General features: G+C 43.0%; 2 protein-coding genes across 3 annotated transcripts in view; one reads left to right on the forward strand and one right to left on the reverse strand.

The window, feature by feature from the left end:
- Positions 1-710: 710 nt before the first annotated feature.
- MPZ (myelin protein zero) lies at positions 711-6714 on the reverse strand. The gene is made up of 6 exons (XM_072644018.1): positions 6542-6714; positions 4028-4194; positions 3441-3654; positions 2328-2463; positions 2086-2146; positions 711-1923 (listed from the first exon to the last, which is right to left on the reverse strand). Exons 1-6 carry the CDS (start codon positions 6606-6608, stop codon positions 1822-1824), a joined length of 747 nt encoding a protein of 248 aa, XP_072500119.1. The 5' UTR covers positions 6609-6714; the 3' UTR covers positions 711-1821.
- Positions 6715-16601: 9887 nt separating this feature from the next.
- Positions 16602-25677, forward strand: part of SDHC (succinate dehydrogenase complex subunit C) — a 42421-nt gene continuing 33345 nt past the window's right edge. Inside the window, exon 1 of one of the 2 annotated variants that reach the window (XM_072644020.1) lies at positions 16602-17413. In XM_072644020.1, the coding sequence (XP_072500121.1) occupies positions 17394-17413 (20 nt within the window). In that variant the 5' untranslated portion in view covers positions 16602-17393. Of the gene's footprint in view, positions 17414-17648; positions 18000-25677 lie in introns of those variants that run through there. The other variant, XM_072644021.1, reaches the window with a different exon arrangement.

Genomic DNA, 25677 nt, shown 5'->3' on the forward strand with positions numbered 1-25677 from the left:
AAGACGATGACATGACTTGCAGTTGACTTTGATGTGAGGGAGAGAGGGCTGAAGTGATTTTAAAATGAGGAGGTAACTGGACTGGACATTTCTCTACATGTTGTCAGTGCTAGCAGGGGACAGGAGGTGAGCTTTTTATTTTGTTTTGTTTTTAAGATTAATTATAGGTAGGGTTGTCATTGATGACGTTAAGATTTTGGGGGAGATTTGTGCTGTTGTAAAATGAGATTATAAATTATTTGGAATGTGAGGTCAATTTGATAAACTCATGAAGGGGAGGAAAGCCCCCTGTTGTCTGATGCTAGGTACTGCACCCTGATCAGTGCCTTGAATTTGTAGGATATATTGTTCTGTTTTTTTTTCTTTTCATTATTAAATTGTTCCATAGGAAAATGATCTTAAAGAAACAGTGGACCTTATAATAGAGTCTTTAATAGCAAGTTGTTGTTTCATCGGCATGATGGCTATGTGAATTATAAAGGGAATGAGACTGATATATGTCTGATACCTTCATTCCTTTCAAGGCTGAAACCCAGTAATCTGAAGAGGGTGGTGAACAGCTGGGTGGTGAGGCCTTTGGGGCAGGGGAGAAGGTTTCTGGGTTTATCTGTCTTTTGAGATTAGGGAAAGGACATTAGAAGACTAGGAATGGGGCGGAAGCTGGGAGTTGTTGCCAGGAGGCTGGGGGAATAAAAGGCAGACCCTACAACTTCTGGAAATGTCAGTGTTTATTAAACATTTAACACATTTGGGGAGTCTTAGGGGAAATATACAGAATGTAGAAAAACTCTAGGCATTCATTTCCCTGTGGCCGGGAGTGCATCCTATCTCTCTGTTCTTTTCTCTTTCCATTTTTGCTTCTGAGTTTAGTTTTCTAAAAGTCATTCCCCAAGGCCTTGGCTTAACTCATTCACCCTCCCTGCCCCCACCTCACTCCTCCACTTCCCCACTGCCTTCTCCATACAGAAGTCCAGCCCCAGAGCCTTGCTCCGAGGGGAAGAGGGAGGGCGCCTCCCCTGGGAACAGAGGACCTGGCTTGGGCCAGCCCACTGATTGACCTGGCTATCCCTTTATGGACTGAGGATAGAGTGGGGAGGGTTTAACACTGAACATTGGAAGCCTCATGACGTCATTTGTTCTCAGTCATGGTGGAGTGGGGAAGATGGGGTACTACAGGAGAGCAGAAGGGGTACAGATAAAAAATAGCAAATAGATTATTTTTTTTAAAAAAACCCTAAATCAACCCCCTAGGAAAGCTTGATCTAGGGTGTTAGCTGGGGATAGGGGATGGGGGACTAAAGAAAGGAGCTGGGTGATGTGTCTTGGAAAAGAGGGTAGAGGGAGAGGGGCTGGCTGAGTGGGAATGGGGGCCCCTCTCTTCTCAGCACCAAACACACAGCCATTATTAGGTTTGTAGATAGTGGGGAGGGGCAGGCACTGCTGGACTCCCTGAGAGCCAGAGTTGGAGGGAGAGAATGAGGTACCTGGGGACTATGGCTTGGAATGAAACTTACACCTTGGAGTGGGGTGGGGAGAGGAGAGGAGAGAGAGACTAGATAGAGATGGGGGCACTGGGCAGGGGTGGAGGGAACCTAGGCCCCCGTGTTCTGGCAGGGCCTGAGGGAGTGGTCACTTATCCGAGTCCAGGCCCATCATGGTCTTGAGGGCATTCTTGAGGCTGGTTCTACTGGGGGACTTGACCGCAGGCCGGAGCTCAGCACCCGACTCATCCCCTCGGAGCTCCATCTCAATGACCACTACTTGGGGGCCTTTGGAGGGCTCTGCCCCAGGCCCCCGGCCCCCTGCCCGGCCGGCTAACCGCTATTTCTTGTCTTTGCGAGACTCCCCCAGCCCCTTGGACTTCTTTTCACTAGCTGCTTTGGTGCTCCGGGTGTGGTCCAGCATGGCATACAGAACAGGTGTCTGCAATAGGATATATTGAACAGGAATCAGCTCTCCCCACCCCCATGACTGCCCCATTCCTTTCTTACACCTTCCTCTCTTCTTTCTCTCCTTATGGTCCCTTGCCCATCATTCCCTCCCTGATACCCCTCTCCCCCCAGGATCCTTGGAGTTTCCACTGACCTGCCGGCCTCGTTTAGAAGAATCCTTGCCAGGTTTGTGCAGTTTTCCTTTCTCCATGGCACTGCAATGAAGCGGGTGAGATAGCATTGTGACTGCTGTAGGGGAGGCCCTCCACTTGAGACTGGAGTCCCAGAGCTTCTGAGTTTTCCTTTCTCAGCTTCCTTTAACAAACCTCTCCCATCACCCTACCCCACTATGGCAGCCCTCCTTGACGGGCCTCAGGTCTTCTCACTGCCCCTTACCTGAGCCTTCTCTGCAGAGCGGCTTGCCTCCTCAGCCAACAGTACCGAATCAAGTAGAAGAGGAGTACCAGCAGCAGCACCAACCCTAGGACGCCTCCGATCACAGCACCCAGCACCACTCCATACCTGGTGGGCACTGAGCACCGGGGGAGAGAGAAGGAAGGTTGGGTGGGGCAGAGATCTTCTGCCTGCTGCCTCTTACTTCTTGAGAATCCAAATACTGCACCTCCCCCCATGATTAAGCCTCATTTTTGCAGTGTAAAAAGAGTAGGAGCCTTCTCCTTACAGCTTGTAATACCCAGATCAGCAGAGCACGAAGTGTACCTTTGCAGTTAGGCTCTCCTTGACTTTTTCTTTCCCTGCATCTCTGGGGTTCTTCTCCTCTCAGGCCTACATGAGGTACTACTCACCTCTTAGGCCCTGTGGACCATCATTCTAACTGATTCCCCAGTTTCCAGTCTTTTCTCTCTCTAATACATCCTGCAGAGCTGCCAAAAATAAATTTTCCTAATGTACCTATTATTCTCTTGTTCAAAAATTTTTGGTGGCCCCCCATTGCCTCCAGTACAAAGTAAAAATTCTTCAGCCAGGCAGTTAAATCTGAACCTACCCACCTTTCCAGCTTTCTTTCATATCAGTCCCCTCAAAAACTGTGTTCTAGCCAAACTGTCCCAGTGTTCCTGAATGTAATGCTCTTATCTTCTGCCTACATGAATTAGGACAAAGGCTCCACCATGCCTGGATGGCTCCTGGTGGGTGCTGCCAGCCAGATGCTTCCTCGCACTTCCTCTTATCTCCTTGGCTTCTTTCAAGGGTCAGCTCAAGAGCCAACTCTTCTTCTAGACCTTCTTTGACCCCTTTCTCTTTTGTTAATATTCCTCTCCCTCACTTTACTTTTATTATACTTGTTTGTGTATTTTTTGGGTGCTCCTAGTAGAGCTCAAACTCCTGGAGGATAGGAATTGTGCTTTTGGTTTTTGTCTTTATATCCCACTGTCTACCATGATGCCTAGTACAGAGCAGTAGTTTAGTAAAAGTTCATTAATCGAGCCCCATCCTTTTCTCTCTTACTCTGTATTCTCCCCATCCTCATACAACCCCCCTCTTCCATACCTTTGTCAAAGACATAAAGTGTGACCTGAGAAGTCTTGCCAACAATGTCAGGTGGGTTTTTGACATCACAGGTGAAGGTGCCATTGTCACTGTAGTCTAGATTGTGGATGACAATAGAGCCATCCTTCCACCGAGGGTCCCCAACCCACTGGATCCTCTCCTTGAAGGTACCCACTTCATCGATGTATGGCTGGCCTTTGGCGTAGTGAAAAATCTATGGTATGAAATTCAGATAGAAGTGGGTCTAGGGTTCTGGTACCCAGGAGGAGCACTGCCAAGATTGTATCTTCTCATCAATGACCTAATCTGGCAAAGGGACAGTGCTGGGGCAGAGTGGGATGGAAGGATAGTGGGAACAGGGAAGTTTGCCAGGAACGTGGGCACTTTGTCACAATGGCATCTAGGGGATGGACTGCCACCCACTGTTGCTATAATATCTCTGTCCCACTAAAATTAGGATTAGGGCCCCTAGCTATTTCACTTCAACCCAAATTTTATTTCTTCCTGCTCTTAGATCCCTCTCTTTCGAGTCTTATCAGCCTCCTGCCTTCCACTTTTTATTTGCTGGGTGGTACCCAGGCTCTCACCGAGATGGCATCCCGGCCTCCCTCAGGCTGGTAGCGCCAGGTGAAGGAGAGGTCATCGGAGATCCACTCGCTGGACCAGAAGGAACAGTGCAGTGTCACCTTGGAGCCTACTTCGCCATGGACCTCCCTGTCCGTATAAACCACAATAGCCTGGGCCGGGGACAACACTGAAAACACATGACCCCGCCCCAGTCAGAGCTGGTAGAGACCTTCCCTAAGTCCATGGTCAAGACAGGGAGTAATTAACATGAGACATGGGAAATCAGTGACCAGGGAACACATAAGGATGGAAAAAGTCAGGCCTGAGGAAATAGGAATGGCAGAAACATAAATTATCTGTTCCTACAGTCCTAAATCTCTGAGATCTCAACTGGATAACTCTACATAAGCTATGTATCTGTCTGTGCTTTTCTTTATTTACTATGGGTCAAAAGAAAGCAATCCAAATGAATCATTATAATCCTTTTCAAGAGATAAAGGATGGATTATGACTGCTTTCCTCTCTCTCTGTCTAGAGTCATATTTGCCTTTTTCCCTCCTCGCTCCATTTTTGTTGAGTCTAACTAAATGGGAGAGAAAAGCTAAAAATGGAAACTTATCCTCGATGAAAGTCAGAGCCATGTTGCCCCGATGTGGACGCTGTAGGACACAAACTTTCTAATATTCATCTACAGTAGTGTTTGCACCCAGCTGAAGGAACAGAGAAAGTGCAACAGCTCCTTTGCCTTTCCGAGGAAAACAATATCTTTGGCCTTGGATCTTTTAGGGACATCTTCTAGGTGTCTAGGCTAGGAGACCCTGAACCAAGCTCCCCTTCTGTCCAGGGAACTAGCTTTTGACATGTTAGCTAACTAGAGTCCAGAGAGGAAATCCATTAACTTCCTTTTTGCCTGCCTTGGACTCAGCATCTCGGGTGAAAGAAATGAAATGGGACCATTTGCTCTTGTCTCTCACTTAGCCCACCACCCAGCTGAGCAGAGACTTTTAGCCTGAGGGATGTTTAATCAGGACAAAGATGCCAACGTAGGCCCTGCTCTGTGTAGAACTCTTCTAAGACATCCAGCATTTTCCATCTGCCTTTGTAGATATGGAAACAAAAAACCAAATCCAGGTGCTCTGACTTGAAGTCTCTTTTAGGTACTGCACCTTTGCTTTCCCCCCTCCCTTAAAGCCCACTCTGGCCCTGTGCCTCCACCCAGGGCTGGCACAAGGGAGGTGCTGACAGGAATACTGTGTGTGGGCAGTACCCCAGGGGGTGATGGTGGCTGAAGGCCCCTTTGTTCCCTGTGCTGAATGATGGCGTGGGGTGGAGGTGGGGTGAGGGATTAACCAAGCACACAGTGCTCTATTGTCTGGCCCCAATGAGGGGCCTGGCATGGTTTGTGGACCCCCCCCACTTTCCCCAAACTTAAGTCCTCCACCTCAGCATATAGGAACACTATAGCCAGCCTCTGGTAGAACCTTGCACAATGGGGAAGTTCTTCCTCAGGTCCCAATTCTATCTCACCTTCATCAGTGTAGACCCTTGCCCCTCTGCTCACTCAACAAGAGGGTTGTTGTGAACAAAACACTTGTTAAATCTTGGAACTCCAAATAAAATCTTTATTATGATCACAATCATCTCCTCACCATCCCTATCTCTGCTACTCCCCACCATCAGCTTTTCCACCATGTTCCAAGATGTGAGACTCAGCACAACCTACTCAGGATGGCTGGAGTTCAAGGCTTCAGGTTCCTCAGAGACTGATGTTCTGATTTGCCCCCTTCCATCTTATTAATCTCTCCCCATTACCCACCCCCTTCTCCAGGCTCTGGGCCTCCAAGAATCCAAGGGATAGTCGTTCCTTTCCTTACCCACCCCCTATATGACAAGCCAAGGTGGGGGGAGGAAGAGAGGGGTGTCAGAATGCATAGAAAAGAAGACAACTCTATAAGAGCAGTCTAGAACCCGTATCTCTTCTAGCACACTCAGGCAAAGACAGGAGTCGTTCCTCCTAAGAACCTTGACAATTAATCAGTTCTAATATCTCTCCCCTGGGTCACACCTGACCTTTTCTCATGTGGACAGCTCTGAGGATACTTGTCAGAGTGTACTGAGGGGTGGGGGCGTCAGGCGCTGAGAGGGGGCTGGGAACCAGGCATTCTGATCTTGCTCTCTCCCTGACATCTGTCTCGGCAGACTCTCAGATCCAGTTCTGAGAGCAGCCTCTTTTCCCCTATCTGGGTTTCAGTACAGCCCAGTGAGCTCTGTATGAGCATCCATATATACCTACTCTCTCCCTCCAGACTATGTCTGTCCCCTCCCCACCCTTCTTCCCCACTCTGCCTTACACCACGTTCTTGTTCTTCTCTTGGAGATAGGGGTGGTGTGAGAAATAGGGAAATAAGGATATGAGGGCCTAAGGTAGGAAGGCTAGGAGATAATGGTGTAAGATACAAGGGCGTGTTTGAGGATGCCTTTGAATGTGTGTCTGCAGATGGAGGTATGGGGGTTGTGGGCGCATCTCCACTTACCCAGAAAGGAGAAGAACAGCAGAGTCAGGACGGGAATGGGGATGGCTGGGGAATCCCCAGGAGCCATGGCTGGGCCTGGGCCTGGGGTTGGGGCCAGGACGTCTGAGGGCCTGGGAAAGTCCTAGGAAGAACAAGAAACTGAGCAGGGTCTCCTGGAACCCGCTTAAAATCCCCTGGGGATCCAGCCTGGGTGGGGGGGCTGGCCTGAATCAGTGGCCAATTGCAGTATGGCATGTGCCATTGGGGGGTGGTGGGGAGGGAAAAGAGGAGGGGGCAGAGCTTAGGGTGGAGAAGGAGCATTGTGTGCCCTGGGTTGGGAGGGAGGGTGCATACTTCCCTACACAGACTGCTTTGTGTCAAATGGCCTCCCTTCTCCCCTATCTGGAATGTTAAGGGGGTGGTGGTGGTGGTGAAGTAGAGGTAGCAGCAGGGACAGGGGTAGAGACACACACAGTTCTTAGAGGAGGGACAATGAAACCCAAGTCCTAGGTCCCTGGGGAGCCTTTCTGAGGGGCTCTTCCCGTGTCCTCACCTTCCATCTATAAACTGGGGGATATGTGTGTATGCATATAAGAGTGAGGACATTTTAACCTAAAGATCTTTTAAGAAGATGCCTTTGTCTTAACTTCTTGGGAACTTTTGCAGCCATACAGACCTCTGGAAATGACTAGGTCCTTTAGGAGTTACTCATCCTCCTTGCTTCCAAGATAGCCTTTCTGAGCAGAAGGGGCATCTTCCTGGCTGGGGGCATCTCCTGGGGAGAACTCCTTTTCTTTTTTCTATTCCTCATGGCATATACCCTTCCCAATCAGGCAGCTCTTCCTTTGAGTAAACATCAGTGTTATATATTACCGCTGTTTTCTTTTCTTCTTTTAAATTCTTGTTGGCCATGACCTTGGGGGTTCTAACTCTTTAACCTCTCTTTATTCTTACCCCTTCTCCAGTTAGGCAGGGCCTCTCTAGTGTCAGAGAAGGTGCCATCCTATTTCCTTCCCACCTTTCCCATTTCTCTTTCTCTGCCTTATACCCTCCTTGTTCTTTTTCTAGGAGCAGGGAGTAGACAGTCAGGATAGAGTTGGGAATAGCTATGGGAATCCCAGGAGTCATGGCTAGGGCAAGGTTGAGGCCAGAAACACCTGAGGGCTTGGAAGAGTTTTGAGGGGACAAGACACAGAATAAGGGCTCCTGGAACCCTCTGGCCCCTAATCTTAGTGACTATGCTTACCCATCCTAATTCAGTTTGCTGCTACAGATGGAATTCCCCTCTCCTTGCTTTGTGGAGTCTTTTCAGTCAGTTTGTGATTGCTTCAACTCTCCCTACAACCTCTGGTTTGTGGCTGTGGCTTATTCCATGATGTATGTAAGGATATATTTGTTATTTAAGAGTTTTCAACTTCAAGTGCCATCCTTTTTAATACACACAAGATAATACAGCTAACCCATAGAAGACATCTATCTTATGTAGCTTTATGTATGTGTGTATAAATACACCTCTCCCCACACTCATACATCTCAGGTATGATACATTTGGTTGTTCAGTCATTTCCATCGTGTCTTTTTCTCTATGACCTCATTTTAGAGTTTTCTTGGCAATGATATTGGAGTGGTTTGCCAGATGTGACACAGATCCCAACTATCTCTAGGCTCTCTATCTCTCCCTTGAGTGGGGGCTGGTTGGATCACCCTACTTCTACCCACCCCAGAGAATTTGCATTGAGGCTATTACTCCAGCTCTCAGGTTCCTATGGGTAACCCTTTTGTAGGTTATTCCCACTAATTGTAGCTCATGAGCCTCCACTGGGGTATTTCCCATTCAATAAATCAGCCACTAAGATTTAATTGATTCTTTAAAAAAATTATTTTTAGGCTAGGCCTTCCTATTTTATTCAGGCTGAAAGATATGCAGTAGTCACTGATGAGTTTGATCCTACAGCTGAGCAGCATAAAAGTTTTGGCCTGCTATATTTCCATTCTGAGCTGTTTCATTCTTCCTTAGGCAGACTGGTTCCCTCTTCCCCCCTGTTCCAGGGGCTCCCCATACTGGTGCCAGACTTGGTGAGGATCTGGAAATCAGCTGATCAACTTTAGCCCTAGTAAGCTCAAAACTCCAGCCTCAGCCTCCCACACTAGCTGAGATTATAGGTATGTATCACTACTCAGTAATCTTAACTGAAATATTTACTGAAAATACAAAGCAGACAAATAGTATTTACATAACATTACACCCATGCGTGTCAATCACACTATCCTACCTATGCCTAGTATCTATGGGGAGAGTTAATATACATGCAAGGTTTTAAGTAGTATTACTTCCAAATAGCCAGCACAACTCACAACTCTGGAACTATGGACTTCAGTATCCTCTTCCTATCAAAGCAAATGAGATAATATTCGTAAATCGCTAAGCACAGTGCCTGACATATAGTAGGCACTTAAGGAATACTTATTCCTTTACCTTCCCTTATTCCCCCATCTCAGGGACTGTCAAAGTTCTTTGATGTGCATAGATTCTGTTTTATACAGGTGCTTCTGCTCCTAAGCAGAACTGATCTACATTGTGTTTAACTAACAACATCTTAGATTAGTCAATCCAATGGGCTGCCTCTCTGGCGCTCTGCTTCCAAGCTTCCCTCTGTTTAGCTTCTTCACAGCAGAAAATCATATTGGAGAATAGGGTATATTCTTTTATTCCTGAGGTGGCTTACTCCTAGGTAGTAACTGTAGAATCTGTCATTTTCAGCTTTGGAGATAGCTGATGCCTTTGACCAAAGTTCTGTTACGCTCTTTTAGGAAAAAGAAAAGACCATTATCCTGAAATTGGTAAGAAATCATCTTCTTTTCCTCCTCCTCTTCCTCCTCCTCCTTCTTCTCCTTTTTCTTCTTTTCTTCTTCCTCAACCTTCTCCTCCATTCCTTATTATTCTTCTCAGCAGCTGTTGACAGCACAGAGTACTCTAGCCTCTCACTGGTCAACTAATCTGCCTGACAAGTGACAGGAGAAAAATCTCTCACACTGTTCTGAAATCTGTTCTTTTACCTCTCACCTATTCTCTCTTCCCAAACCTGTTTGTTTGTTTAAAGCAGCTGGTTTTTCTCTAGGAAAAATCTCACTCATCAATCAATTTCTCATCTTCTGTCAAGAATCAAGTAAAGTACATTTGCTCATAATTACAGAATAGTTCTGGTATCCATATTTCCCTAGTTCTTAACCCAAAACTTCTCCACTTCTTCATCTACACACCACTAAAGCAGACCATGTTCTCTATTTGCTTCAGTGTTCCACTTTTCTCACTTGCAAATGAGCAACTGCCATCTCTGTCAGACTTGATTCAGTAACTGTCTTTCTTAGAACCCTGAGATGGACCTATGCCCCAGATAAGTAAGCTATCAATAACATATATGTGTATATGTGTGTGTGTGTGTATAAAAATGTGTGTGTGTGTTGTAGATAGATATACTAATGAGATATCCTGACCTCAAAGCTAGGAAGACCTGAGTTCAAGTTCCGTCTCTGAAATATACTGGCTGTGGGACTCTGGGCAAGTCATCTAGCCTCTCAGTGCTCCAAGTAACTCTCAAAGAGAAGATATTGACTTGTACTGACAGGCAAGATAGCCGAAGATCACATGGTCCCTGAGAGTACAAAGATGAGTATTTTGGCTCTTTCTGTGCAAGTTCTCTGGAGATCCACTGTGAAATTTATTTTTTGAACCCAAATGTAAAGCTTTACATTTTTCTCTATTGAACTCATCTTTATAGTTGGTCCAATGCTCCAGCTTGATGAAATTTTCTTTTGAATCTTGATTATTCTCCATCATGTCAGCTCTCTCTTTTGTGTCATCTGCAAATGATTGCAGATGGAAGCTAATTAGAGGTTGCTAATTATACTTGCTTCATCATGATGTTCTTGCACAGGACACATTATAGAAGTGATGTGTAATAATTATGATGATGAAAAAAATTTATTAAGCACTACGTACAAAGCTCTGTGCTAAGTATCGGAAATACATAAAAACAAAAGCTTTGTATGTAACATACAATATCAACATTTAAATGGCACTTTAAAGTTTGCAAAATGATACATATGTATGTATACACATATATGCATATATAGAGATTTTACATATACGTATATATGCCTGCATATAAATATATCATATAATCTCATTTGACCCTCACAACTCTGTGAAATAGGGGCTATTATTATCCCTATTTTAAGAAAGAGGACAGAGATTTCCTTGATATAGGGAACTCTCTGGTAAGAAAAGCTCCTTTATCAATGCAAGTTGGCACCTTCTCTGAAATTTATAACCTTAGAGGATAGCCTAGAGCACTGAGAGGTTGAGTGACTTGCCCAGGGTCATCTAGGTAATATATGGCAGAAGTAGTGGGTACAAGGCTAGCTCTATTTCCACCACACCAAGAAGCCTCACACACCCATTTTCAGATGAGGAAACTGAGGCTAAGAAAGGTTAAGTGACTTGTCCAGAGTCAAATAGCATTTAGTGTTTGTGGCAGTTTGAGGTCTTCCTGATTCCAAGCTCAATAGTCTTTCCATAGTTGCTGGGTTTTAGATTTTAGGTTAAGTTGTAAACACATGGTTCAGTTCCTACATCCACATATAGACCTAGGTTTGTTACTCTTCAGCTGCTCCAAACATTCCCACTTCAGATGATTTCCCTAACAGCTAAAATCTACATAGCATTTTAAGGTTTGAAAAACACTTTACTTATATTCTTTCATTAGTATTGGTATTTTTATCCCCATTCTACAGATGAAGAAACCTCTTTTTACTCAATAGCTGGGTTCTAGAGAATATTTTTGCTGTATTTAAGAGGCTTATCATTTAAATAATTCTATGGTTATTCCTTCTACAAAATAACTCCCCAATATAATTTATACAATTTTTCATTTTTACGTGCTAGTTAATAGGTTATAGTACATAAAAATCCAAATGTATACATTTTTGAAATCAACTTATTTTTCCCCAATTACATGTAAAAACAATTTTTAACATTGATTTTTTTTTAAGTTTTAAGTTTCCATTTCTATCCCATCCCATCCTCCCTCCCTGTGATGGTAAGCAATCTGATACAAGTTATATGTGTGTAATCATGTAAAACATTTCCATATTAGTCATTTTGTGCAAGAAAACTCAAACAAAAGAAAAAGAAAGGAAGAAAGACAAGAATAGTATGCTTTGGTCTGTATTCAGATGACATCAGTTTTTTCTCTGGAGATGGACAGCATTTTCCATCATGAGTCCTTTGGGATTGTTTTGGATAGCGTTATTAGTGAGAAAAGCTAAGTACAGGTTTTCACTGTGCAATATTGCTGTTACTGTATACAATATTCTCCTCGTTCTGCTTACTTCACTTTATATCTGTTCATGTAAGTCTTCCCAGTTTTTTTCTGAAATTGTCCTGTTTATCATTTCTTATAGCACGATATTCCATTGTAATCATATACCACAACTTGTTCAGTCATTCCCTAACTGATGGGAATTCCCTTAATGTACTGTTGTTAGCCACAACAAAAAGAGCTGCTATAAATATTTTTGTGCAAATAGGTTCTTTTCTCTTAAAAAAAAAAACAAAACCAAAAAAAACCCAAACCTCTTTGTGATATAGACCTAGCAGAAGTATTGCTAGATCAAATGGTACCCACAGCTTTATAGGCCTTGGGCATAGTTCCAAATTGCTCTCAAGAATGGTCAGATCAGTTTGCAACTCCACCACCAGTACATTAGTGTCCTAGTTTTCCCACATTCAACATTTATCATTTCCCTTTTTGTCATACTAGCCAATTTGATTGGTGAGGTAGTACCTCAGAATTGTTTTGCTTTGCATTTCTCTAATCAATAGTAATTTAGATCACCAAATATATCTTTTTAAAAGACCAAATTTGTAGGTAAGCCAAAGGGCAAAGGACAGAAACGTGGTTAATTGTCACATATGGGCAGGGTTTTGCTGGTAAATGTTTAATAACCAGCTCTCTAGGGAAAAAAATGTACATACATACACTTTTACGTTTAATATGAATTACTAATATTTTCTCCATCTCTTTCAAAAGTTTAAACAGTCTACAACATAATCAATCAAGACATGATTTGTAGTGTTTGCCTTTTTGAGGTGTAAATGCTCATACTGAAAATTTAATAATTGGCTCTGGATATCTGGTACAGCTGACTTCAGCACACCACTGCTTACATGCAAGCAGAGATTTAAGCTTTGTAAAGAGGCAAATGTATATCTGGAAAAGGATGTGGGCCAGTCATGTGAGAGTAAAAGATTATTAAAGCATAGAGTGTTCGCGAGTGTTTGTCCTTCGTTGCCAAAGAAGACCATGCCACCAGAGAAGCAATGACATGACTTGCGCTTGACTTTTGTTTTTTTGAGTGAGGGAGGACTGTGCAGGTCACCAGCCTCACTTCTCCTCCATAGCCAGCTGAATCCAGTGACCAGATATTCATCAAGATGACTGGAGATGACCCAGGATGAGGCAATTGGGGTTAAGTGACTTGCCCAAGGTCACACAGTTAGTGAGTGTTAAGTGTCTGAGGTGAGATTTGAACTCAGGTCCTCCTGACTCCTGCACTGGTGCTCTATCCACTGCACCACCTAGCTACTTCAAAACACACAGTACTGAGACTAGAAACCATGAAATGTTAAAAAAAAAAAAAAAAAAGACTTCCAGTACATTGAATAGCTCTGTTGTTGAGGATTTGTGAGAGAACACGGATGGGTTGCATTCTCTGAGGGAGATTGAGGGAGTACCCACATCAATGAGATTCACTGATATTTTTAACTATCACATTCATATAGCAGGGTTCATCATATTTTATGGAAATTACTTTGCTCATTTTCTTAAATGTCAGCTATTGGGGAATCTTGTGAAATTTTCAGGCTGAAATTCATCAAAACTGTGAGATTATCAGAACCTGGTAATCTCTCTGACATTTTGGGAAACACAGATGCATCATGGTGTTGATCATCTTCTTCCTCTTGATGTTCTCTTTTCTCTGTTTTCAGAACATCACTCTCTCCTCATATTTATCTTCTCTTACCTATCTGACTTCTTAGTTTTCTTTGTTGGATCTTCATCCAGGTCACACCTGCTAAGCATGGGTGTCCCACAAGGCTCTGTCCTGGGCCCTCTTCTCTTCTCCATTTGTACTATTTCATTTAGTGATCTCATCAGCTCCCATAGATTCAATTATCATCTCTATGCTAATGGTTCTCAAATCTTCTTATCCAACTCTAACCTCTCTCCTGATCCCCTCAGTGTCACATCTCCAACTGCCCCTTTGACCTCTCAATCTAGATGGTCTTTAGAAATCTTAAACTCAGCATATCCTAAACTGAACTCATTGTTTTTCTCCAAACTCTCCTCCCTTCCAATATTCCCTATTACTGTTGAGGGTACTACTGTCCTTCCAGTTCACCAAGCTTGCATATTAGGTATCATCCTTGATTTGTCAATATCTCTCACACCCTCTTATCCAATCTAATACCAAGGCCTGTCAATTTCACCTTTGCAACTTCTCTCCAACACTTCCCCTTTTGTACTCTGACATGGTCATAACCCTGGTGTAAGACATCATTATCTCACACTTGCACTATTTCAACAGCCTACTGATGGGTCTGCCTGCCTCATTCTCCCTACTCCACTCCATCCTCCATTCAGCAACCAAAGCGATTTTCCTAAAGAATAAGTTTGACCATGTCATCCTCCTACTCAGTAAACTACAGTGGCTTCCTATTACCTCCAGAATCAAAATACAAAATTCTTTCCATGGCATTCAAAGTCCTTCACAACCTAGCCCCTCTCCCCCCTCCCTTCTCTAGTATTCTTACACCTTCCTCTTCAATCCAGACATTGGTCTTCTTGATGTTCCTCAAACAATACACTCCATCTCTTGATGGGGCTTTTTCACAGGCTGTTCTCTATGTCTGGAATACCTGTCCTCACCTCTGTCTCAGGCTTTTCTTCAGATCCCAGCTAAAATCCCACCTTCTACAGGAAACCTTTCCCCATCCCTCTTAATTCTAGTGCCTTTCCTCTGTTATTTCCTATTATCCTGTAATAACTTGTTTATATGTAGTTGTTTGCATATTATCTCCTTCTTCAGATTGTGAACTTTTCCAGGAGCAGGGACTTTTTGTCTTTCTTTGTATCATCAGTATTTAGTACAATCCTCAGTATTTACTACACCTAGTAGGAGCTTAATAAATGCTTATTCACTAACTGGTGAAGTGAAAAGAGTGATGGCAGGTGAACTTGGGCTCCCAACTATACCACTTACTTTCTTTGTGACTCCAACAGGATCATTTACCCTAAGCATCTTAAATTTTCTCATCTCTAAAATAAGTGTCTAACTCTACCTTTGAAAGTTATTGTGAGGATCCAATGGTCTTCAATGTATTAATAGAAATATTCTTTCCTGATCAGAAGATTTGTGGACAACTGAGTTCAGTTTTGGGAGTCACATTTTAAGGAAGACATTAGCAAAATGGAGCAAATCCAGAAGTGGGTGACCTGGATGGTGAGAGGGACTTGAAACCATGTGATATGAAGAATGCTCACAAGAACAGAGGATGTTTTACCTGGTGAATAGAAAACAAGGGAGATGTTATAACTGTCTTCAGATATTTGAAGAGATTTCATTCAGCTCTTGAAATTTATGATTTTGTGCGGAATGTGATTTATTTTATGTAGCTCTAGAGGCCAGAACTGGGACTTAAGAGTAGAAATTACAGAGATGTGGACTTTAATTCATTATAAGGAAGTCCTTTCTAATTTTTAGAGCTATCTAAATATGTGTGTCAGCTGAAAAGGATTAGAGATCAGTCCAATCCTTTCATTTTACTGAAACTCAGGTTCAGAAAACTCAAGTGTTTTGCTCAGGGGGACATAGCTAGCTGGCAGAGCTGGGTCTCAGTTCAGGGAATATTCTTTCCACTTTGCCTTCTTTCTTTCTTTTCTCTCAACCTAAAGCTCAAAAATGTTGGACTTTGGGTGGTCCATTACATAATTCCCCCTTTCTCTCTTCCCCAGTTAAGGTAATGATTGAGTTAATGATTATCACCTTTTAGTTAATGATTATCACGTTTAGGTCTTTCCACCCATATACCACCACTGACATCTCCCTCATCCCCCAATACAAAATTGTCTTTATCTCACTAAAAGGTTCCTGTGCCTCTAGGCATCACCCACACAGTATAGAAACAAGGCACACAAGGAGGGTTTGGGACAGTGTGGAGTTCCATTTGAGGAGAAGCTATAATACACAGTAAGATGTGAAAAGCCATTAACTTAATGTCTGTGAAAGGTGGAAGCCCCAACATGATGATGTGCTAAAAAAATCATAACAGATACTGAATCATAACTCAGATACTGAGCCATAAACTTAGATACTGTGACTGTTACATGAAGAATACCCAACCTTAAGTGCCTGAGCATTTACTCAACAGGGCTGGGTTCTGGGTTCAATAGTCCTGGATGTCTGGTAACCTGGTTCAATACTAAGTATAAACTAAAATATCAGTCAAAATATTAACTAAGCAGAAAAACCCCAAATATCCACCAATCCACAATGAAGCACTCCTCCTTTGTCTGATTAATTACTACAGGGATCTGGGGAGATCTTCAAGGGGATCCACTAAATCACCTGGCAGCCACCCTGAATTGCCCCTGTATTCATCGCTATTGATTAAACTCATAACCAATCTGCAGTCTCTTGGCCTCTTCCTTTGGTATCAAACTCACCCCACAGTTATGGGGGAAGTACAGGGGATTCCAGCCAGGGGAATTCTGGACCTTACAGGCAGAATGGTGGGCATGTTGTTCAAGGGAAAGAGAAAGATGAAGGGAGAGGAGAGGAGCTATCTTGGGCAGGTGTTCTGCCCCTCTACTTCGCACTCTCCCCAATCTCCCCACCTTCCACCCTCAGTCTCATTCTAAGGTGAACTGGAGATGGATATCTCTTAATCAGGGGCCTTCAGCTGGCCCCATTCCTCCATCTCTGAGGAAATAGCTGATGGATGGGGAGGTCCCACCGGGAGAGCTCAGGCGTGGGCTGGGAGAAGAAACGGGGCTGAGTGAAGTGAGCGCGTGTACAGCGTGGGGTGGAAAGGGTTGTGGTGTACAGTTTGTCCTAATTACCTACAAGTGTTTTCTCCTGCCAGTGTGAGGCTGGGCAGAAAGCAGCTGCACTTACAGTGGATGCATGAAGGCGGGAAAGAAAGAAGGCAACAAATAAATGGAGTAGCCTGGAAGGGGGTGCAGAGGAAAGGAGACCGGAGGCATCCCGCGGGAGAAGCGCTGAGCCCAAGGCTTGAGTCTGGGCTGCACCGTGTGACCTTGGACAAGACATCTGACAGTACTAGCTGCTACAGTCACTGAGGCTGAGAATTTGATTTTACACATTTTACAGATAAGGAAACTGAGGCAGGCTGGTTCCGACTTGCGGCTGGTGCCCGGGGAAGAATCCGGTCTTCCTGACCTCGCTCCTGTACCCTACCCACCGCTCACCTAACGCCTCAGTTTCCCCACTTGGCACAGACGGCCTTTAAGCTCCAAGAGTCTTACGCCTATGCGCAGGAGACGCAGAATTCGTCCAGAAAGGTCCACGGCCCATTTTTAAGGAGGCGCAAGCGCCAGCTTGACCTTTGAACCTACCCTAAGGGCGGAGGGAGGACGAGGGAGCGACCCTGCAGGGCGGCAGAAAGAGAAGGCTACAGAGGTCACAAGCCCCTTGGAGGACGACCAGATCCCCACGTGACCAGGGCACGCCGAGCGCCGAGAGCGCGCAGCCGCGTTGGCGTCACTTCCGCCCAGTGGAGCTCTGCAAGATGGCTGCTCTGTTGCTGAGGTGACTTTGGCCTTGGGGTCTGGGAGCGGCGATTGCCGGGGAGGGAGGGGGTTGAGGAGGGGGTCGTCATGACCCCCGGGCGCCGCGTCGCTGTGTGAGTGGGTCGGAGAGGGAGGCGGGGCTGTGGGGGCTGCGTTCTTTTCCGTGGTCGGGTCCTTAGAAAGGGGCGAACAGGGCCCGGTGTGCGCGCCGACTCCCCCGCCCCCCGAGCGCGCTCCCGCGAGGTTCAAAGGTCACACCTGTCTTCCGCGCTGCCGCTACCCCAGCTCCCCCGAAATTTAGCCCGCGTTCTTGGCCGGGACCCCCCTTGCTTCCTTTCGTAATTAGCTTCGTATTAGACATAGCTGTGTACATAATTACCCTCCCCGTCCTCCGTGGCAGTGACTTTAGGGCAGGGGGCTCTTTGGTTTGTACGTTTGTGTCTCCGCTGGAGGCCTTTAATAAATGCTGAATAAATGCACAGCCACCGGAAAACCCGCAGAGGAGGAGGCTAGACAAAGCCCGGTGAAACTTTGGAGGAAGGAAGGAAGGTGGTGGCCGTCGGGGTTGAAGGTCATGCCCTATTGGAAGGGAGAACTTTGAGCAGGTGGGAGCAGAAGTCCGGGGGTGGGGGGAGGGGCGGCGAAAATCAGAATAGGAACAGTCCTTTAACTCAGCAAGCATGTTCAAATGATGACAGGTCTTATTTTGTGCACACTTTGAGAATATCCGAGGATCCAGGTGGAAGTAAGTCAGCTGACCTTGGTGCTTTCTGGGAAAGGGGTGGGGGGAGTTTGTAGTCATTTTCACGGAGGTGATGACGGAAGCCACGAGTGTGGATGACGTTGCCACGTTTTGGAAACATATGACCTTAGTGATAGCGTTGAAGGGCTGTTCAATCTCTTGATAACCTCAGATACTTTTTTCTTGGAGGCAGTTAGGGTTAAGTGACTTGACCAGAGTCACACAGCTAGGAAGTGTCAGAGGTCACATTTGAACTCAGGTCCTCCTGACTCCACCTGTAACTGCCCTTCCTCAAATGCTTTGAACATTTCCTTCCCACCTCGTAGTTCACTCAGTATAAAAACAATCATAAGGGTCTTTGATTTTTCTAAAAGAAGAAAAAAAGTATCTGTCCCTCCCTTTTTGCCCCTAGAAAATGACAGTCAGGTCTGCCAAAGATACCTATTTTGTGTGTGGTGGGTTGTTTCAGTGCTTGATTTGAGGTATGTAGCAGTTACCTAGTTTGCCACATTATTACCATGGAATTATGTTACTAATACTAGTACCAAGGAATTTTGACGAAATTGACACGTGGCCTTAATACACTGGTTAAATACTTAATAGACTGGTTAAATAAAAATGCAAGTTTTGTATCTTGATCCCCCTAGACTCTAGAGCTGGTTACAATGCTTCCAGGCAGTTCAGTTTGGACATTTCAGCCACAATATTTCAAAGCTGAAGCAGACCAGCAGCAGATATCTTCTGGCCATGTCATCCATCTTATGTAGTCCAGAGACCAAATAGAATTAATTCAGTGCCAATGATTTGTTTTCTATCATTTGACAATAAATTTCATGATGGCAGATAATGTGTCAATGTATAAACCTTTTATATAATCTCCAAAGTCAGGAGTGAGTCAATGCTTACATCATGGAAATATCAAAGATTGAAATCTGAAGACACAGAAAACACAAATGGGATGTGCTGATATTCATTTGGCATCACTAAAGAAACTAGATGATTAAAAGTTAAAAGATAGTAGTAATGGGAGGTAATAGAAGGTGAATAGAAAAGTGAGGCTTTCTTCTTTGTGTGCATGTGTGTGTTCGTCCTTCATTGCCAAAGAAGACCATGCCATCAGAGAAATGATGACATGACTTCCAGTTGACTTTGTTTTGAGTAAGGAAGGGCTGTGCAGGTCACCAGCCTCACTTCTCCTCCAGAGCCATCTGAATCCAGTGACCAGATATTCATCAGGATGACTGGAGATGACTCAGGATGAGGCAGTTGGGGTTAAGTGACTTGCCCAAGGTCACACAGCTAGTGAGTGTCAAGTGTCTGAGATGAGATTAGAACTCAGGTCCTCCTGACTCCTGCACTGGTGCTCTATCCACTGCACCACCTAGCTGCCCCTCTTTATTCTCTAAGAATAAGGACAAAGGTGCTAAAAGCTCTGAGTGAGCTGAGGCTGGTGAGATAAAACGAAGAACAACAAAAATGACCTGTGTTTTTCTTTTAGCTTTATTGGGGAAAATAGGCTCAGGGAAGGATAGAACTGTTTGTGATATATAGGAGAATAATCATGGATGACTAGAGAGGGGAAAGCATTCCAACTCTTAATATTGCTTCTGTTTTCTGTGCCAAGATCATTTGATTGGAGAGGAGAGCAAAAATGGTCAGTAGGCTGTTGAAACCCAAGATAAGGAAGGAAGATAGAGAACATCTAACCTTTGATGGGGTTCAGGTTACCATATTTAGATGAGATGTGATTGTTGAGCCATTGTTGGTGATCTTTGACAGATTGTGACTTGCCCAGGGAGGCATACTGTAGAATTGGAGGATAAATGTCCTCATTTTCAAAATAGGTCAGAGAATGGACTGTGCAAAGTATAGGGTAATGAGCATAATTTCATTTCCTAGCAAAATTGTAGAATATATTTTTACAGGGATGGTTAGTGAAAGGCAAGGGTCATAACAAAGAATCCATAGGGTTTCTTAAGAATTAAGAGATAATTGGTAACTTTGGAGTTGTTTCAGTTAAATGATAAGGTGAGAAGCCAGATTGCAGAGGGTTTAGAAGGGAGTGAGAAGAGAGGAAGTGGGGGTATTGAATGTGGATGGCTTTTTCGAGGAATTTGAGAAAAGATAAAGAGATAAAGAGATAGCTTGAGGGAATGGTAGCTTTTTTTTTTTTTAAGGAAGAGGGAAATGCAGATATATTTGAAGGCAATAGGGAATTTTTTTTTAAAAAAAAACAGGTCATGCCAGTAAAAACTTGTTTAAAAAAAAAAGAACAGGTCATGCAATACTAACCTAATTTCCTTTTTTAAAAGGGTTACTAGTAAGCAGATCTGGGGATTGGCATAGATCTAGTTTACCTAGATTTTAGTAAAGCTTTTGACAAAGTCATTCTATAAGGAAAAGATGGAGGGATGTGGGCTAGATGATAATATGATTAGATAGATGTGGAACTGATTAAAAATTTGTACCTAAAGAACAGTTTAGTTTAGTACTGTTTTTATTTTTAAATTGTTAAATAACAAAACAAGCATTTCCATATACAGAGCAGATTTTTAAAAGAGGACTTTACATGAAGCTACAAACCTTTATCACATACAGCTTTCTTTTCTTTTTAAGTATGTAGTAAATGCAGCATCTAATGTTCAAAGATGTCCTGTTATGATTCTTCTAGTCTTCCCTCTGTTCTCCTCTCTGCGTTTTAAGATGTTTAAGTGATGCTTTCTTTTTTTTCTTGACAATCCTACAACTAGATCTCCCACCTTCCTGACAAGTGAAATTTAAAAAAAAAGGAAAACAAAATCACAATAACAAAGAAGCATAGTCAAGAAAAATGAGTTCTCACAATGACTATGTCCAAAAAATGTATGTCTGATTCTTCACTTTGAGTCCATCACTTCTCTGTCACGAGTTTGATGGCGGGCTTGCCTCATTGGTTTTCCAGAATCATGACTTGTCATTTTATTGACCAGAATTTTTTGTTCTCTCAAGAGTTTTTAAAAAAAATAATATTATTATATAAATTGGTTCTTTGGGTTCTGCTCCTTTCACTGTGCATCTGTTCATGTCTTCTTAGGTTTCTTTTAAAACATTCCTTTCATCATTTCTTATGGCACAATAACATTACATTACATTCATATTCTATAATTTGTTCAGCCATTCTAATAGATGAATACTCCTTTAGTTTCCAGTTCTTTGCTGTGACAAAAAGAACTTCAAATGCTTTTGTACATGAGTCCTTTTCCTCTTTGTCCTTTTTGGGACATAAGCCTAGCTGATGATACTCTAGATTAAGGGGTGTGCACTCTTTTGTTACTTTTTGAACCAGAGTTCCAGATTATTTTCCAAAACAGTCCAAGCTGTATTTATGCAGTTGATTTTTTTAAAAACATCAGTAAAGGGGAAATTACTTTTATTCTCTTAATAAATTTCATTTTGTTAGATTTCTTCCATCATGCCAGCCTCTCTAGATCTTTTTGGCTACTTTTGGATATATCCAGCGTATTCTCCCTCTCTCCCAGGTTGGTATCATTTAGTCTTGGTAAGCATTACTTTTCTGTCTTGAACCAAAACATTAAGAAACATGTTAAGTAGGAGAGGGCCAAAGTATGCAGCATGGCCTTAAATATCTCCCTCCAGGCTGATATAGGTCCATTTAGTTCTTCTCTTGCCAAACTTCAGCCGGGATCACTGTTACTGTTTACTTCCTCCTTTCCAGTTCATGAGCTACTCAATACTCAAGGAAGCTAGGGAAAGTTGTTACAACTAGATTAACTGGATACATTATGTTGATTGGTTGTTGTCCTTCCATTTTTGAAGAGGACTAAAATGACATCACTCTACTAGAGTCAAGTTTCAATGTGTCTGACTGTGACTGATCAGACCAATACAAGCTCAGAATGCTCTCCCACAAGTCTGGCACAAATAGTCCATGTGAATATTTGGGGTGGATGCTCTAAATTTGCGCATTCTGAGTTTCCTTTGAGCTGTTTAAATTCTACTTTGCTCATAGAGCATAGCACTTTTTCTGATGTGGGCACACCATGCTGAGCAGTCCTGTGCCAGTGTCTCCCATGTCACACAATCAAGTTCAAAGTTGTTAAGAGAGCTTGAGAGTGTCCTTGTATCCCTTCTAATAACCACCATGTGAATTCTCCTTAAAACATTCTTTTTTGGCAAGTGTACATGTTGCATTTGAACAATGTGGCCAACCCATTGGAATTGTGCTCTCTGAAGCAGAGTTTGAATGCTTGGCATTTCAGCTCGAGCAAGGACTTCAGTGTCTGGTACCTTATCCTGCCAGGTGATCCTCAGAATCTTCCTAAGACAGTTCAGATGGAAGCCATTCACTTTCTTGGCATGTCCATGTTTCACAGGCATACAACAGTGATGTCAGCACAACGGCTCTGTAGACCTTCAGTTTGGTAGTCAGTCTAATACCTCTTCTCTCCCAAACTTTTCTTCAGAGCCTCCCAAACACTGAGCTAGCTCTAGCAATGTATGTATCAACTTCATTATCATTGTGTACATCCCTGGAAAGTACACTACCAAGGTAAATGAATTTATCCAGAGCATTTAGAACTTCTCCATTTGCTGTAACTGATGGTTCCACATGTGGACGTATCCCTTAAGTGAACCTTCGCTGCAATAAGTCAGTTATTCCTTTTATTTCTTCCTAATTGATGCTCTGTCTCATTGTTCGTAGAAGCTGTTCCAAATCTTCTCATCCCTCCAGTCCCACTCTTCTTCCTCTTGTTCCCTCCCCCCCAGCCTGAGGATTTTTACCTCTTACTTAACTGAAAAAAATGAAACTATTTGATGTGAGCTCTTTCTTCTTTGATTCTCTTCACCTCAAAACCCCTTGACATCATCTCCCACTCTTTCCTCCTTTCCACCTGTTTCTGAAAAAGATACTTGCCAAGGCCAGGTGCTCTACATGCTCTACAAGTGGACTTGATCCTTTATACTCCTGTCTTCTTCAGTAAGTTGCAGGTTCAGTTTTCCTCCCACCACTCACCCCCTTGAATCTTCAGCCTCTTCTTGTCAACTGATCCTTCCCTACGCCTTCAGATGTTTTTTCCATCCTTACAAAAGTTTTCTCCATCCTTACAAAATCTTCATTAGACACTACCATCTTTTCAAGTTATTTTCCTGTAGCTCTTCTCTTTTTTCCAGCCAAACTCCTTGGAAAAGTTATCTACTCACTGCTTCCACTTTCTTTCCTCATTCCTCACACCTTTGCAATCTGAGGTTATCAGTGATCTCTTATTAACAAATCTGATGGTCTTTCCTCAGTCCTAATCCTCAGCCTATATGCTGCATTTGACTCTGTTGACTGACCTCCTGGATACTCTCTCTCCTGTCTGAGTTTTTGTGACATTCTCTTAGTTGGCTTTTTACATAGATGAACTTGCGTTCTCACTTTCCTTTGCTGCTTATCATTCATATCATACCCCATAACAGTGGAATGTTCATCAAGGTTCTTTCTGGGCTGGATCCTCTTCTATTTTCTCTGTCTTGGTAACCTCATTAGCTTGGTAACCTGCAAAGGCAGATGACTCCCAGCCCTATGTATCTAGTGCTGGATAGTTGCCTATTGGATATTTTAGACTGGACAATTCATTTAAAATTTTCCGTCTTTTCCCCAAAACCCTCCCTACTCTCAGGCTTCCCTATTTTTGTCAAAGGAATCACCATTCTTCCATGTCAGGCTTGGAATCTCAGCGTTAACCTAGGCTCCTGACTCTTCCTCGCCTCATATATCCAATCAATTGCCAAATCTTGGACTCTTCTGCCTTCACATCTCCTTTTGCATCTGACTCATTTTATCTACTGACACAGCTACCGCTTAGTTCAGGCTCTCATCACTTCTTGTAACAGCTTCCATTTGGTGTCCTGCCTCAAGTCTTGCCCTCCTCTAGTCCATTCTACACACTGCCACTGCCCAGTGTCTCATATACAAGTGTAGCTGTTGTGACTCAGCCAACTCAGGTGGCTTTCTGTTGCCTCTTGAATAAAATATAAAGTCTTCTGTGTAGCATTTAAAGCTCTAAACAACCTGATTGCAGTGTACTTTTCCAGGCTCATTGGAGATAGTTTTGTCTACTGTACTCAGTGATGAAACCAATTGTCCACTTCTTTCTTTTCCTTACTGATGAGGCTTCCTTTTCTGACATGCCTTTGCATCTGCTGTCCTGTATGCCTGTAATGTATTCCCTCTGTAGCACACTCTCATAGAGTTCTCTTCCTTTATGGAAGGTACCACCTTCTGTATGAAATCTTTGTTGATCCTCCCCTCCTCTAAACTGCTAGTGTCCCTTCTCCAAAACTACCTTGTATTTAACTACATTTTGTTATGTATGTATTTTTTTCTTGACTGCTTCCCTTTTTTGATTAATTATTTTACTTTTAGTTTTTGACATTCACTTTTATAAGATTTGAATTCTACAATTTCCCCTCTCCCTCCACTCCCCCAAGATGGCATGCAATCTGATATAGGTTATACAAATGTGATTATATTAAATATATTTCCATGTTAGTCATGTTGTGAAAGAAGAATCAGAGCAAAAGAGAAAAAAACAACATAAGAAAGAGAAAGTAGTATACTTCAATCTGCATTCAGACTCTATAGTTTTCTCTGGATGTGGGTAGCATTTTCCATGCTCAGCCTTTTGGAATTGTCTAAGGTCCTTGCATTCCTCAGAAGAGCTAACTCTAACAAAGTCGGTCATTACAGTGTTGCTGTTACCATGCACAGTGTTCTCCTGGTTCTGCTCACTTCACTCAACATCAATTCATGCAAATCTTTTCAGATTTTTTCTGAAGTCTGCCTGCTCACCATTTCTTATGGAACAGTAGTATTCCATTACATTCATATACCACAACTTGTTCAGCCATTCCCAATTAATGGGCATCTCCCCAATTTCCAGTTCTTTGCTACCACAGAAAGAGCTGCTATAAACGTTTATACATGTTGGGTCCTTTTCCCTTTTTTATGATCTCTTTGAGAGTCCTAGTGGTGGTATTGCTGGATCAAAGGGTATGCATAGTTTTATAGCTCTTTGAGCATAGTTTTAAATTGTTCTCCAGAATGGTTGGATCATTTCACAACTCCACCAACGATGCATTGGTTATGTATGTATTTATTATCTTCATATTTATGTGATATTTGTTTTTATATGTACTTACTTTCAAATATAAGATCATGGGAAGTAAGGATTGTTTCATTCTTTGTTCTTGTATTAGAATTGCTTCATTCTTTGTTTTTTTATCTCCAGCACATAGCATAGGGGTTGATACATGCCAGACACTTGATAAATATTTGTTGATTGATTGTTTGAATAATTGTTTGAATAAGTAGTTGAGGGTTAAAGTTGCTCAACCAGTAAGTAATCCTTCTAGTCACACTAGATAGCAGGCCATAATTACTAATTTCAGCCAAAAGATATCTTGAGAAAAATAGGGACATGGATTTGTACTTATATTTCATGTGAAAATTAGTGGTTGTGAGGCTTTGTGTGACCAGTTGTTTCTGTAAGGGCCTT

The sequence above is a fragment of the Notamacropus eugenii genome, chromosome 2 (genome assembly GCF_028372415.1).
Source record: "Notamacropus eugenii isolate mMacEug1 chromosome 2, mMacEug1.pri_v2, whole genome shotgun sequence".
Lineage (NCBI taxonomy): Eukaryota > Metazoa > Chordata > Mammalia > Diprotodontia > Macropodidae > Notamacropus > Notamacropus eugenii.

Excerpts from the sequence above, each read along its gene's own strand:
- MPZ (XM_072644018.1), bottom strand. The coding sequence starts at position 6,608 with ATGGCTCCTGGGGATTCCCCAGCCATCCCCATTCCCGTCCTGACTCTG. Across the intron at positions 2,464-3,440 it reads ACTTTATGTCTTTGACAAAG|TGCCCACCAGGTATGGAGTG; the intron begins GTATGGAAGAGG and ends CCCGGTGCTCAG. Across the intron at positions 1,924-2,085 it reads CTTCTAAACGAGGCCGGCAG|ACACCTGTTCTGTATGCCAT; the intron begins GTCAGTGGAAAC and ends ATCCTATTGCAG.